The 16,398-nt window shown below is 41.8% G+C and overlaps 1 protein-coding gene across 1 annotated transcript in view; it reads right to left on the minus strand.

The window, feature by feature from the left end:
- Positions 1-8,141: 8,141 nt before the first annotated feature.
- The window catches only part of LOC126473522 (rRNA N6-adenosine-methyltransferase ZCCHC4), a 270,950-nt gene continuing 262,693 nt past the window's right edge, over positions 8,142-16,398 (minus strand). Inside the window, 1 exon segment of the mRNA XM_050100624.1 lies at positions 8,142-8,315. Within this exon segment, the coding sequence (XP_049956581.1) occupies positions 8,196-8,315 (120 nt within the window). The 3' untranslated portion in view covers positions 8,142-8,195.

Below are 16,398 nucleotides of genomic sequence, written 5' to 3' on the forward strand. Positions count from 1 at the left end.
ACATCATCAATATAGGCGTTCAAAGTCGGAGGCCCACTCGTGTACTGTCGATGACTGAACGACACAAAGCTCATCCTTGTCATTTCCACGTATTGATGAGCTTATGTGACTGATTCCTTCACACTTTCACTACACAGTTGTCAATAGAGTAACCTGTTTACTGACATGACAGATGTGTCAAACGTTACCAACTATTGTCACTGCCTAAGATCTGACAGCAATAACATACACGAAACACTGTGTACTACGTTTTACACTGAAGCACCAAAGAAACTGGTATATGCATGTGTCAATACTGACATTGGAATGTTGATGACTGGAAACATGTTGCCTGGTCAGACAATTCTCATTTCAAATTGTATCAAGCAGATGGACGTTTACAGATATGGAGACAACCTCATGAATCCATGGACCCTGCATGTCAGCAGGGGAACGTTCAAGCTGGTAGAGGCTCTGTAATGGTGTGGGGGGTGTGCAGCTGGAATGATATGGGATCCTTGATATGTCTAGATACTATTCTGGCAGGTGACACAGAAGCAAGCATCCTGTCTGATCACTTGCATCCATTGGTGCCCATTGTGCATTCTGACGGTCTTAGGCAATTCCAGCAGGACAACGCGACACCCTACACTTCCAGAATTTGCTCAGGTGGCTCCAGGAACACCCTTCTGAGTTTAAATTCTTCCGCTGGCCACCAGAGTGCTCAGACATGAGCATTATTGAGCATATCTGGGATGCCTTGCAACATGCTGTTCGAAGAGATCTCCACCCCCTCGTACTCTTATGTATTTATGGACAACCCTGCAGGATTCATGGTGTCAAGTTCCTCCAGCACTACTTCAGACATTAGTCAAGTTCATGACATGTCATGTTGTGGCACTTCTGCATGCTCGTAGGGGCCCTCCATGATATAGGCATGTGTACCAGTTTCTTTATCTCTTCAGTGTATGACATATTTCAGATCCTATCGTATTAACTGACAAGCATATCATTGCTACAGGAGTACATGACATGCCGCTGAAGATGGTTTATAAACTCTAAAACTGATTTGGCAAATAAACCATTTCTAGTGCAGCTCATGGTCTATACTAGATGTCCTTTAATATTTACATAAATGCATCGGCATTCAAGACTATTTGCCACAATCAAGAACTTTATTCTCTTTGCTTATAACGGTGCCCCACAAAAGAACCTATAGCACATCAAAGTTACGTATATCTCAATTATTAACTCTATCTATTGTAAAAAAAAAAAATCTTTTTGCTGTCCGTCTTTGTCTCTTCACCGCATGTGTTCCTGTTCCTATGCGTTTGGGGCACTGATGACCATGCTGTTTAGCGCCCGAAAACCTCAAACCACACACACACACACACACACACACACACACACACACACTGTATATGTCTGGTTCTGTTTGTTGGCCACATCCACTACCAACACAACATTTCGCATCTCCATCCATAATGCAATACTTTGCTTTTAAGGCAGCAGAATTTCTTCACTTCATCTACTGCTTGATCCACCATTTTTAAAGATTTGATAATAAATATTGTTGCTACTCTCACTTGTAATGCTTTTCAGTTCTTTTTGCCTTTCTTTGCATTACTCTCAATCCATATTCTGTGCTCAGTAGACTGTTCATCTGTCACTTTCGCAAAAGACAGCAGTGCCATCAGTGAAGCTCAGCATGATTACCCTTTCTATACACAGTTTAACTCCACTTCCAGATACCTATTTTATTTCCTTTACTGCTTCCTTGATAAGCAGGCTCGGGCAGTACAAGGAGACAAACTGTATCCTTTATTTTCACTCTTTTTCAACCCAAGCACTTCCATTGTTTTTTTATTATTTTATGTATTGTCTTTCCCTGTACCATATACCTACAGAGGATGGACAAGAACGTGAAAACTCAAAAAAACACATTACCATGCCCAACATGGCATTCAAAGCAGCTTCCATAAGTCTCAAAATGGATAAATATAGGTCCCGTATTGTTTTCAAAGGAACTTATAGCATTCTTAAAGCAAAATAGTGGAAAGATTAGGTAATGTTATGGAAGTGGATAGCAAACACACATCCTTCTCTTCAAAGCAGACCACAAAGCCTCAATATTATTAACATCTGGTGGCTGCAGTGTCCCGGGGACATGTGATAACTCATCCTCATGCTCATAAACTTGTCCTTGACAATGCAAGCTGTGTGAACAGGGGCCCTGTCATTTTGGAACACAGTATCACCTTTGGGGAACAAGCGTTGTACCATGGGCTAGACCTGTTCAGTCAAAATGGTCATACAGTCCTTGACAGTAACACAACATTGCGGCTCACAGAATACTGTGATCTGGCTGCTCAAACCATCATCGAACCCTCTCCATGTTTGACTCTTGTGATATCAGTTCAACCAGAAGTTGGAAACAGGGTAAAACAAGACTTTTTTGATGAAGTGACTTTTTACACAGCTCCATAGTCAAGGATATATGGCTTCGGTACCAAGTTTTCCAGTTATGGGCCATTTGCATCACTAATGAGTGGTTTTGAGATTCCAGCACACGCTACAATTCCGTACTTATGGAATTTCCTAATTGTTCTTTTGAAACAGGATTTGTGAAGTGGCATCCAGTTTTGCAGTCCCCTTATTTTTTGTCACCATCCTCTTTGATGACATTCTGTCATGATCACTCAACACACACTTTTTCCACATTGTGATTTAGCAGGTGATGTTTCTCCACTTTCCCTGTATGTGGTATAAATCATCAATATGTTGCCTCTTACAACATTAAAGATTTCAGCTACCTTGATTACAGAAGCACCCACAATATGAGCAGCAACAACTTGTACATGTTCTACTTCTCTTAGCTCCAACATAATGCATTCACAACACACACAACATTGTTCTGGTCATGACTTTCATTCTGTTGCAATATTTTTGTCCTATTTCTGCATTTTTATAGGAATTCAAAAGTTTATTCTGGTCCTATGAAAGTGTATTGATTTTTCAGAAGTCTTGTACTTATTATCAAGCATAACATCAGAAGTGTTTCTTTGGTATCTTTACTTTTTCCAAAGCAAACTGATAATCTAAATCATCTTTTGTACAGTATGTAGTCAGCAACTTTAACCGTTTCACAGGGCATCGGAAGTATACTTGTCAACATTTTTTTTTTCTTGTTTAAACTTTGGAAGTCTTCTGTACACTCCTGGCATCTAGTGAGTCTGCTGCAACAGCTGTAATTTCTGTTTGTTGCAAAATTCACCGAAGTGACAAAAGTCATGTTGGACCTCCTTTTGCCCAGTGTAGTGCAGCAGCTCGATGTGGCATGGACTCAAGTCGTTAGAAGTCTCTGGCACAAATATTGAGCCATGCTGCCTCTACAGCCTTTCATAATTCCCAGCGTTGCCAGTCCAGGATTTTGTGTATGAACTGACCTCTCTATTACGTTTGAAATATTCTATGGGATTCATATCCAGCAATCTGGGTAACCAAACCATTTGCTCGAATTGTCCAGAATATTCTTCAAACCAATTGTAAATCATTGTGAACTGGTCACATGGCATATTGTCATCCATTAAAATTCCATTGTTTTTGGGAACATGAAGTCCATGAACGGCTGCAAATAGTATCCAAACAGCCATACATCAAGAGCTCCCAGACCATTCCATGAAGACGCAGCCCACACCATTACGGAGCCATTGTCAGCTTTCACAGTGCCTTGCTAACAACTTGGGTTCATAGTTTTGTGAAGTCTTCCCCACACTCAAACTCTATCACCAGTTCTTACCAGCTGAAATCTGGACGCAACTGACCAGACCATGGTTTTCCAGTCATCTTGGGCAACTAATATGGTCATGAGCCCTGGAGAGTGCCGCAAGCGATAACATGCTTTTAGCACAGGCATTCACTCATGTCTACTGACATAGCCCATTAATACCACCACACTGTCGTAACAGATACATTCATCAGACAATCTCTGGTACCGCGCACTGCAAAACTTCAATCCGCGCCAGACGATATGGACGTCTAAGACCCCTAGAGGTCTCTGCACCATCGCGCCGCAAGCCGTGACGGCTCGCCTGTATTTAGTGTGAGGGCGCCACAGTGGAACACATGGTCCCAGCGGCCAATAGCGGCGCCCTCGATCATGTATTTAAGCGCCTGCCTCTCACTCAGCCAATCAGTCTAATTTTGCGTACGTCTCTGCACATATCGCCTCGCCTTAGACAGCGTATTTACTTTTGTGTTCTGTTTACGAGTGGACGTGATTGTCTAGTTAGGTTTTCTTGTGACTCTGTTATTTCGATCTTGTTGTTGTCGTAAGGTCCTTCATTGGATGTGTCCATCCTCTCCTGTTTGTGTTGTGGTTCGCGGGCCACTCCATGGGTCACGCCACACTTTCCGTTGTGTCAACCCCGCAACCGTTCTGGTCGCAGTTACCACACAATGGACATTGATTTCTGTGGTTATTTCACACAGAGCTGCTAGTCTGTTAGCACTGACAACTCTATGCAAATACTGCTGCTTTCAGTCGTTAAGTGAAGGCTGTTGGCCACTGTTTTGTCCGTGGTGCAAGGCAATGCCTGAAATGCAGTATTTTCAGCACACTCTTGACACTGTGAATCAGATTATTGAATCCTCTTAACGATTTCCAAAATGGAGTGTCCCTGCGTCTAGTTTGAACTACCACTGCACATTCAAATTCTGTTAATTCCCATTGCGCAGACAATTATGTTGGAAACCTTATCACATGAACCAACTGAGTACAAATGACAGCTCCATCAATGCAGTGCTCTTTTATAGCTTGGGAACGCAACACTACCGCCATGTGTATTTGTGCACATCACTATCCCATGACTTTTGTCATGTCAGTGTATAGCTTTTAGGGCCCTGAGAAGCAACAGCCAGCCAAATAACGTTGTTTTAAAGGTGTTTGGGAAGTAAGAGCAGACAAACCACTGAAGTAGTGTCTCCATGGAGCATGGGAAGTATACTTAGCACAGAACTGATGTTTCTTTCGTGGACTTTTGGTAGCACACTTACCAATAACTTAATATTTTTACTATGTTCGCTGGAATATATCTTACCACTTCTAGATGTGCCTGACATCTTATGGTAGTAAGCTGTACATGGTGCATAATAACTGCTAGGACAGTCAGTTTCTGTTTCTCGTGAAATCACTACGGTAGTCTGCTACAAAACTGAAGTGAGAAACACATTTACCACCATAGTTTAACAGGTCATAACATGGCTCTGGGAAATATACATACCACCACCGTTTTTGGTCCTGAATCACAAAAATAAAATTATCAAAAAATAAATACAGTCAGTTGAACACAATATCAAAAACATTAACTTAGCTGAGTTGCTGTAAATAGTGTTTCCCCAATATGTTTAAATAATTCTTTGGTTTCTGCTTCCAGCAATGGTTTTAAAAATTCTGGAAGCCACTACTTCACCTCTGCTCCCACTGTTTCAAGCACTCTCAAAGTGAAATCCTCAAATATAATCTTTAAGTTTTGAAAACAGACAAAAACTGGATAGAGTCAAGACAGGACTGTATGGAGGATGATCAATAACCGTGAGCCCTAGGCATTGGATAGTTTCAGATGTCACAGTGCTTGTGTGTGTCTGGCATCACTTGTCGACAAACTCTTCAGTTTTCTGAGACCCTCATAGTCCCTTGCAGAGTTTATGGTGGAGCCTTTTAAGCATGAATTCGAAATGCGCCACACCCTGAACATCCCGGAGCACTGTGAACGTAGCACAACTCTGCCTGCTGATGGAATGACCTTGAAACTTTTTGGCATCAGTGATCCTCTGTTTCAGAGCTCAACTTCTACTCCTTTTTTGGGGCAGAATGGTGAAGCTAACATTCATCACGTCACAATGTTGTTACGGGATCGATCTGTCTCACACTTAAAATGCAAATGAGATTTTTGTCAGATGTCCAGTCTCCTCTGTTTCATGTCACATTGAGCATTCAAGGCACCCACCACACACACACTTTTCTGTACCACAGTTCTACAATGATGGCTGTGCATGCTCTTGTGATGTGCCGCATTTACATGAGATATGCTTTGATGATTTAATCTTATGAGTTCATCAATTCAATTCCAATGAGTCTCGTTGGCTGCTGTACGTGGTCATCCATTCTGAGCTCTGTCACACACCCTTAGGTTAACACCATCATTTCTTCATTACAGACATGAACAACTCAACACCACACATTACTGATGTCGATACAATCACCACCATATATGGCTTTCATTCTTCTATGGTTTTCAATTGAGGCAAATTTTCTGTGGTTAGAAACTCGATTACAGCACACTATTTCTCACGCACCAACATAGTTACGTTACACACCACCACGTTATACACTACTATTCAGAATCCTCTAGCAGCAGAAGGTTGCAACTACTGTCAGTAAAACAGGAAGATGACTGAGTATTGTGCCTGACATGAATTATCTCAACCGATATTCAGAAAGAATAAAAAATTCGGAGGCATTACTTTTCTGCACGCCCTCATATTTATCCCTCTTGTCTAGGTATTTCCATCATTGAATTCTTCTATCACATTAGCAGACATTTGCTCCACTTCTCAAGGCTCTCAATGTACTCTTTAACCTATTTGAGCTCTCCTATACATTTAAAATGGGCTTTCTTGCGCAATCTCAAATATCGAGGACTTTGCAAGTTATTTTGACTTTCCTTAAAGCTTCTATCCTCCAGATTTTTTTCCCCCCGCAACAGTTTCATATTAATTTCCTTACACTTCCTACTGATTTTATTTTAAACTGACTTATTGTGGAGAGTCTTTTATCTTCCTGTATTTCCTTGTTTCATCAATCAGCTGAAATATTTCATTTATTACCCACAATTTTTTTGCTGTCACCCTTTTTATACCTACGGCCATGTGGCTACATATAAGATTACCCTTTTAAGAGATGCCCAGTCATCTGAGTAACCTGTGGTATTATCACAGTACCTGCAGCCTCAGAGGAATTTTAACGAATGCCATCATTCCTCAATAATTCTGTACCCCACCTGTACACTGATGATTCTCTTAAATTTCAGCCAACTCTTCATCAGTACTAAACTGTGAGCCAAGTCTGTATGTACTCCTGTGTACACCTCACTATCCGATATATAATTTCAGATTGATATAATCCAGCTAGTGTCTTTTCTGAACAATGAATTTGCTACTAACTTATTGTAGAATACCTCCCCCCCCCCTCCCTCTCCCTCTCTCTCTCTCTCTCTCTCTCTCTCTCTCTCTCTCTCTCTCTCTCATTCCTGTGGTCTAGTCTACATTTCTCTGTAACTGTGCCACTACTACTTTCATTCCAGTCCCCTTTGACTATCTGATTTTTATCTCTCTATACATACCAAGGTACCCATTCAATTCCCGCAATTTAACTCTTTGCATCGTCATGTTCTGCTAGTGATACTGCCTTGTTTATCTGAACTGTAATTGTTGGCTTTGGTTTGGCATTGATTCTGATGAGAATAATCGTGTTGATGGACTGTTCATAGCAACTCATTCTGTGCCATATTCCTATACATTATGAATATTATTCCCATTTTATCATATTCTGCAGCTGTTTATATTACCTTATATTTGTCTGACCACACATTTACATCTTATTCCTATTTCACTTCAGTGCCCCTGCCATAACTAGTTTCAGTCTGTGCCTTTCCCTTCTCACATGTTCTAGTTTCCCTACCACATTCACACTTTTGACATTCCACAACCTACCTTGTACAATATTAGCCTTTTGTTATGTTTTTAACCTTTTTCTCATTTTCACTTCTACCTTGTCAGTCCCTTCTTGAGACCTGACTGGAGCACTGATCTGGAGTCTTTTGCCAGTGGACAGATTGTCATAATGCCCTTCAGAAACTACATTTCCTTAATGCAGTTATTTCAATTATCTTCTTTATCCTCATACTGTTGAACATTCCTTATTCTTCCACCGTTGTGGGCTATGGGTGTATTACAAAATAAAGACTTTAACACACATTTCTTCTGTGGTGAGCTGTAATATTATTACAACACCATGTCCTGTACCAGGCTGACTCACTCTATAACAAAGTAGTTCTGAACAGCTTTCTGAAAGTTAAAAAAGTTATTTCAAAAATAACAGATAGATGTACAAAGCTCTTTATTTACAAATTAAATTGAAATACAGTAAAGAAATGTTACAATCTTTTCCTTTTATTTTGTACTTTAGTTTTCTTTTCACTTGTATTTCCACTAACTTCAGGTGTGTCCTTTGGATTATGCTTCATTTTTCTTTTTTTCCTTTTTGTAGCAAGTTTCTGAAACAATACAAAGTAACTCATCAAGTAACATAAATATATTTAATAATAAATTCTGTTTAAAATCTGTCACAAGAGAGAGACTGTAAGAAAACAATGTCATTAATATCATATAACATAAAACCTTTATGTAAAAAGAACTTCTATTTCTTCTGCTAAAAATGTAAATGTCGTGTGACTAGGGCCTCCCGTGTGGTAGACCGTCCGCCGGGTGCAAGTCTTTCGATTTAACTTCACTTTGGTCACTTGCGCGTCGATGGGGATGAAATGATGATGATGATTAGGACAACACAACACCCAGTCCCTGAGTGGAGAAAATCTCCGACACAACTGAAAATCAAAGCCAGGCCCTTAGGATTGACATTCTGTCGCGCTGACCACTCAGTTACCGGGGGCGGACATTTCTTCTCCTGGAAGACATGAAACATATTAACACTGTTCATCTACATCTGTATCGATATTCTGCAATCCGCCTCATGACACGTGGCAGAGGGTACATCATACCACTACTAGTTGTTTCCCTTCCTGTTCCACTCATAAACAGAACGAGGGGAAAACCACTGTCTGAATGTCTGCGTATGAGGCCCACTTTCTCGTATCTTATCTTCTTGGTCCTTATGCACAATGTATGTTAGAGGCACCAAAATCATTCTGCATGTTGTGGTTTGGCAATACAGCCAACCCACTATGAGGGGAAGCCGAAAGGCACGCGTTTTAGCTCACGCAGGCTGGCGTGAGGTCTGGAACAGGTCAAGGAAATGAGACTAACAAAAAACGTACGTAGCTGCTGGAATACTTAACTTTAATCCATAACTGGTGAACATCGCTCTTGACGGTACATGTTTTACAGCATCAATAGTAACTGGTAATGGCGCCTTGCTAGGTCGTAGCAAATGACGTAGCTGAAGGCTATGCTAACTATCGTCTCGGCAAATGAGAGCGTATTTTGTCAGTGAACCATCGCTAGCATAGTCAGTTGTACAACTGGGGCGAGTGCTAGGAAATCTCTCTAGACCTGCTGTGTGGTGGTGCTCGGTCTGCAATCACTGATAGTGGCGACACGCGGGTCCGACGTATACTAACGGACCACGGCCGATTTAAAGGCTACCACCTAGCAAGTGTGGTGTCTGGCGGTGACACCACACTGCAGTGACCTTCAAATGCCAGTGCTCTAACTTTTCTCAATACTGCTCCTTGAAAAGAATGTTCCCTACCCTCCAACGATTCCCATTTGAGTTCTCAAAGCATCTCTGTAACACGTGCACGTTTTTGAAGCCACCACTTGATGTTTTTGAACCCAACAGTAACAAGTCTAGCAGCCTTCCTCTGAACTGCTTCGAAGTCTTCCTTTAATCCCAGCTGGTACGGATACCAAACACTCGAGCAATACTCAAGAATAGGTCGCACTAGCATCCCATATGCTGTCTCCTCTGCAGCTGAACCACACTTTACTAGAATTCTCAAAAAATAAACCAAAGTCGACCAATCACCTTTCCTACCACAATTCTCACATCCTCATTCCATTTCATATTTCTTTGCAACATTGTTGTTGTTGTTGTTGTTGTGGTCTTCAGTCCTGAGACTGGTTTGATGCAGCTCTCCATGCTACTCTACCCTGTGCAAGCTTCATCATCTCCCAGTGCGTACTGCAGCCTACATCCTTCTCAATCTGCTTAGTGTATTCATCTCTTGGTCTCCCTCTACGATTTTGACCCTCCGCGCTGCCCTCCAATACTAAATTGGTGATCCCTTGATGCCTCAGAACGTGTCCTACCAACCGATCCCTTCTTCTAGTCAAGTTGTGCCACAAACTCCTCTTCTCCCCAATCCTATGCAATACCACCTTGTGTGATCTACCCATCTAATCTTCAGCATTCTTCTGTAGCAACACATCTTGAAAACTTCTATTCTCTTCTTGTCCAAACTATTTATCATCCATGTTTCACTTCCATACGTGGCTACACTCCATACAAATACTTTCAGAAACGACTTCCTGACACTTAACTCTATACTCGATGTTAACAAATTTCTCTTCTTCAGAAACGATTTCCTTGCCATTGTCAGTCTGCATTTTATATCCTCTCTACTTCGACCATCATCAGTTATTTTGCTCCCCAAATAGCAAAACTCCTTTACTACTTTAAGTGTCTCATTTCCTAATCTAATTCCCTCAGCATCACCCGATTTAATTCAACTACATTCCATAATCCTCGTTTTGCTTTTGTTGATGTGCATCTTATATCCTCCCTTCAAGACACTATCCATTCCATTCAACTGCTATTCCAAGTCCTTTTTCCGTCTGACAGAATTACATCAACAGCAAACCTTAAAGTTTTTATTTCTTCTCCATGGAGTTTAATACCTACTCCGAATTTTTCTTTTGCTTCCTTTATTGCTTGCTCAATATACAGATTGAATAACAGCGGGGAGAGGGTGCAACCCTGTCTCACTCCCTTCCCAACCACTGCTTCCCTTTCATGTCCCTTGACTCATAACTACCATCTGGTTTCTGCACAAATTATAAATAGCTTTTTGCTCCCTGTATTTTACCCCTGCCACCTTCAGAATTTGAAAGAGAGTATTCCAGTCAACATTTTCAAAAGCTTTCTCCAAGTCTACAAGTGCTACAAATGTAGGTTTGCCTTTTCTTAATCTATTTTCTAAGATAAGTCGTAGGGTCAGTATTGCCTCACGTGTTCCAACATTTCTACGGAATCCAAACTGATCTTCCCCGAGGTCGGCTTCTACCAGTATTTCCCTTCGTCTGTGAAGAATTCACGTTAGTATTTTGCAGCTGTGACTTGTTGAACTGATAGTTTGGTAATTTTCACATCTGGCAACACCTGCTTTCTTTGGGATTGGAATTATTATATTCTTCTTGAAGGCTGAGGGTATTTCGCCTGTCTCATACATCTTGCTCACCAGATGGTAGAGTCTTGTCAGGACTGGCTCTCCCAAGGCTGTCAGCAGTTCTAATGGAATGTTGTCTACTCCCGGGGCCTTGTTTCGACTTAGGTCTTTCAGTGCTCTGTCAAACTCTTCACGCAGTATCGTATCTCCCATTTCATTTTCATCTACATCCTCTTCCATTTCCATAATATTGTCCTCAAGTACATCGCCCTTCTACAGATCCTCTATGTACTCCATCCACCTTTGTGCTTCCCCTTCTTTGCTTAGAACTTGGTTTCCATCAGAGCTCTTGATATTCATACAAGTGGTTCTCTTTTCTCCAAAGGTCTCTTTAATTTTCCTGTAGGCAGTATCTATCTTACCCCTAGTGAGATAGCCTCTACATCCTTACGTTTGTCCTCTAGCCATCCCTGCTTAGCCATTTTGCAAGCTCTCCTGCGAACATTGCAGAACAAGCACCCCTGAAAGAAAGGATATTGCAGAGACATGGCTTAGCCACAGCCTGGGGGATGTTTCCAGAATGAGGAGAGCTTCTGTAAAGTTTGGAAGGCAGGAGACGAGGTACTGGCAGAAGTAAAGCTGTGACGACCGGGTGAGAGTCGTGCTTCGGTAGCTCAGATGGTGGAGCACTTGCCCGCGAAAGGCAAAGGTCCCGAGTTCGAGTCGCGGTCGGGCACACAGTTTTAATCTGCCAGGAAGTTTCAAGGCCATTTTGGTTAGTGTTACAAGGCCAGATCAGTCAATCATCCAGACTGTTTCCCCTGCAACTATTGGAAAGGCTGCTGCCCCTCTTCAGGAACCATACGTTTGGTTGCACCTAAGGTCTATGGTTCATGGGGAGAGGTTTGCAACATTATGCCCCTGATATTTAAACAACATGATTTTCTCAAGCAGTACCCTACTAATAATGTATCTGAAAATTACAGGTTTGATTTTCATACTCATCCACATTATCTTACATTTTTCAACACTTAAAGTCAATTGCCATTCATCATACCAACTACAAATTTTCTCTAAGCCATCTTGTATCCTCCTAGAGTCACTCAACTTCAACACCTTACCATATACCAGAGCATCATCAGGAAACAACCATAGATTGCTGCCCACCCTGTCCTCCAGATCATTTTTGTTGTTGTTAGTATTATTATTATTATTATTATTATTATTATTGTGGTCTGAGTGGTTTGATGCAGTGCTTCAAGATACTGTATTTTGTGTGAGCCTCATCATCTCCAAACACCTACTGCAATCTATATCCTTCTGAAACTGCTTATTCATCTCCTCGTCTCCCTCTATGATTTTTACCCCCCACCCCTCTCACTCCCTTCCATATCAACCAATCCCTTCTTTTGATCAAGTTTTGCCACAACTTTCTTGTCTCCCCAATTCTGTTTAGTACCTACTCTTAGTTACATGATCCACCCATCTAACCTTCAACATTCTTCTGTAGAACCACATTTCCAAAGCTTATATTCTCTTTTTGTCTAAACTGTTTATCGTCAATGTTTCACCTACATACATGGTTACACTCCAGACAAATACTTTCAGAAAAGATTTCCTAACACAGAAATTTGTATTTGATGTTAACAAATGTCTCTTCTTCAGAAACACTTTTCTTGTTATTGTCAGTCTACATTTCGTATCCTCTCTGTTTCGGCCATCATCAGTTGTTTTGCTGGCCAAATAGCAAATAGCAAAAATCCACTACTTTAAGTGTCTCATTTCCTAATCTGATTCCCTTAGCACCACCTGATTTAATTCTACTACATTCCATTTTCCTTGTTTTGCTTTTGTTGATGTTCATCTTATATCCTCCTTTCAACACATCATCCATTTCATTCAACTGCTCTTCCACATCCTTTCCTGGGCCTGACAGAATTAAAATGTCATCTGCACATCTGAAGGTTTTTATTTCTTCTCCCTGAAATTCAATCCCTACTCCTAATTTTTCTTTGGTTTCCTTTACTGCACATGGAAAAGAAAGAGTGCCCACATAAATACGGACAGAGCACCTGACGCTTAGCAATGGCTACCTGGTAAAGCTTAACTGCTAAGCTTACGACTCAAACCAAACTACTGTAGCTGTATCTTCATCCATTTGACCTAAATTGTGTCTCATGTTAAAATGGACCAACTTTGTTTTGATTTGGAGGTGCGATCTAAAACTTTTCTCTCTCCTTGAACTTTGAGTCTCAAATTTCAGGTGCGGCTTAGATTCGGGAATTTTTTTTCCCTTGATTTCGAGTCTCATTTTTCAGGTGTGGCTTAGATTCAAGTAAATACAGTAAGTGGTATAATGAGACATACCCTCTGCCATGTACCTCATAGCATGTTATTGAGTATGGATGCAGATGTAAAAGAGGACCTCGCCGATCCATATAGTGTGCACCCATAGTCTAGCTGCAATCACACAAAAGCCCTATACAAATGGAGTTGATGTGCTCTGTCTGCTCCCATGATCTGTGGCTAAGAAAGCACAATATTCAGTGTCTTCTGGGTTCTGGCTTTCAAGTCTCTCAGGTGTGGTAACCATGACAATCTGGAGTCAAAAATGTGGCCTAGAGCACTCACCTAATTTTTAAAATGTAGAATGGAGTAACTCACTTGCAAGTCAAGTAAATTAAAAATATGACAAGAATGATTAAAATGAACACACATACATTTATCTGCAGGAAACTGAAAACTTGTCTTTGCAGCCCACTCTCCTAAACTCTGCATTGTAAGTTGCAACTGACAAATTGCTGTTGTAACATTGGAGGAGAAACTTGCAAAATCATCCACAAATAAGGAGCATTTTACAGGACTCTTTACTCCAGACATGATACTGTTTATGGCTATGGCAAAGAGGGTAATGCTAAGAACACTGCCCTTAGGAACACCATTCTCCTCCTCAAAACGATCCACCTGTGTGTCACCAGCTCAACACTTAAACTGCTTAGACAGGAAACACCGTATGAAGATTGGGAGGTGGCCACAAAAGCCCCATTGATGGAGTTGTATGAGAATATTATGACTCCAAGTAGTATTGAATGCTGTACAGATTTCAAAGAATATACTGAAACAGTGGTATTTACATAGAAAAGCCTGCTGAACAGCTACCTCTAGCAGGGTCAGGTTGTCAACACAGGACTGAAATCTCAGGAATCCACATTGAGCACGGCTAAGTCATTGCATGATCTCTAACAACCAGACCAAATGACTGTTAATCACTCACCCCAGGGCCTTTCCTATACAGTTCGTTAAGGTGACAATATGGTAACTACTGGGACATGTGCAGTCCTTTCCCGGTTTGAGGACAAGTATCAAAATTGCCTCTCTCCATGAGTTGGGAAAGTGACCTGTCTGCCATATCAAATTAAAATATTTAAGGAGGATTTCCTTTGAAGCTGTTGGCAAATGTCGAAGCATGCAGTACCAGATTTGGTCGTGACCATGTGCAGAATCACAAGTCTCAGTCAGTGCTGAATTCAACTCCCACAAGGAGAAAGGGCAGCTGCAAAAATCAGAATTGTTGGATCTGAAGTCCATCCTGCCCCCTCTCTACAGCTGCAAGGTAGACGGGGAAGGACGGATCCTGGCTGGCTTTGGCAGCAGTTGTTCTAAATGTCTGAGCGATGTCTTGGTGCATTATTTGGAAATGCACCTGTTTCAGCACTGCTGCTATTGGGAAATGATTGTGTTTGCTAGACACCCTCCTGATGGCTTTCCATACTTTCGTGGAACAAGTGGAATGGTTTATGGAAGCCAGGAAAACTTGCCGTGGCTTTCTCTTACTCTCCTTAATTATACCTCGAGCCTCGGCTTTTGTGACTCAAAAGGCTGTGAGATTATCTGTTGTTGGGCGATATTTAAATTGTCGAAGAGCTGAATGCCTGTCCCAGGTTGCTGAGCAGCACTCATAGGTCCACTAAGGTACAGACTGTTTCTTAAGGTAACCTGAGGACTTTGGGATAGATAAGTCAGCAGCAAGATGGATCAATGTTGTGATGTTATCCACCCATTCCTGTATGCTGTCGCGATGTCTGAACACAACCAGCAGCCTGAACACTGTCCAGTTAGCCTTGCTGACAATCCATTTCAGTGGCTTCTGTTAAGTAATGCTTATTTTAGTATATTGATGATCCACATTGGGAGGTGGTCACTGGAATGAAGAATATCAGTTGCTTCATACCGAGCAGGGTCTGCAGAAAGAGAGACTGATGGCTGAAGATGACCCAGTAGCAGGTGAGAAATGAGTGGGTCCATCTGTGTTGAGGATGCACAGCTCCTGAGACAATATGATGTTCTCCAACACTCAACCCCCATAGCAAGTACAATTTGAGCCCTACAATACATTACACACACTGAAATCATTTACTAGGAGAAATGGGTAGGAGAGTTGTTCTATGTCTGTTAGAGCCTCGGTGTCTATCGCATCCTGTGGAAGTAGGTACAGTGAGCAGATAGTAATGATCTGACCCACATGAACTGCAACAGCTATGGCACGTTGGTCAGTAACTAAGGAGAGAGCAGAGGAGAGGTATGTGTTATTGACAAACACAGCAAGCCCTCCATTGGCCTGTTCCACAGACAGGTCATCCTTGCAATGAAGGGTACAGCCCCCTAGTACAGAGGCATCAGATGTTTTAAAATGTGTTTCCCACAAATACAAGCACAGGGGACATTTCTATGATAGTAGTTTCAGTTCCTTCCCCTGTGCTATGAATCCATTGATGTTCCACTGCAGTATGGAAGCCATTTGTCGTGGAGGTTGCACTTTCATCTTGTCTTCCTACCAGGAAGGAGAGCCCATAATGGGTGGAGGCTCAGTCATGGGGCGAGATGACTGCCATAGGCTGACACAAAGGTCCATCAGCTCTGAAGACGAATTATGAGAGAGATCACAGAGTGACATCAACCTCATCAGACTGCTTACTTTCCATCTCCATCAGTGGCTGATTCTTTGCCTTTGCCCTAGGTAGGCATTGCAGCCACCACAACCACAGCTATGGTAGTGGCAATGCTGGACAGTGAACTGAACTTTTGGAGGGGGCAGGGAGCTCTGCAACAATGGCAACCATAGCCTTTTCTGATGTTCGGGGGGGAGGGGGGGGATGTAGGCTTCGAAATAGCTGCAGCAGTGCAAGTGCTTTGAGAAACACAGATACTACTACAGACACTAGGAACGTCCTTT

This window comes from Schistocerca serialis, chromosome 4, assembly GCF_023864345.2.
Source record: "Schistocerca serialis cubense isolate TAMUIC-IGC-003099 chromosome 4, iqSchSeri2.2, whole genome shotgun sequence".
NCBI lineage: Eukaryota > Metazoa > Arthropoda > Insecta > Orthoptera > Acrididae > Schistocerca > Schistocerca serialis.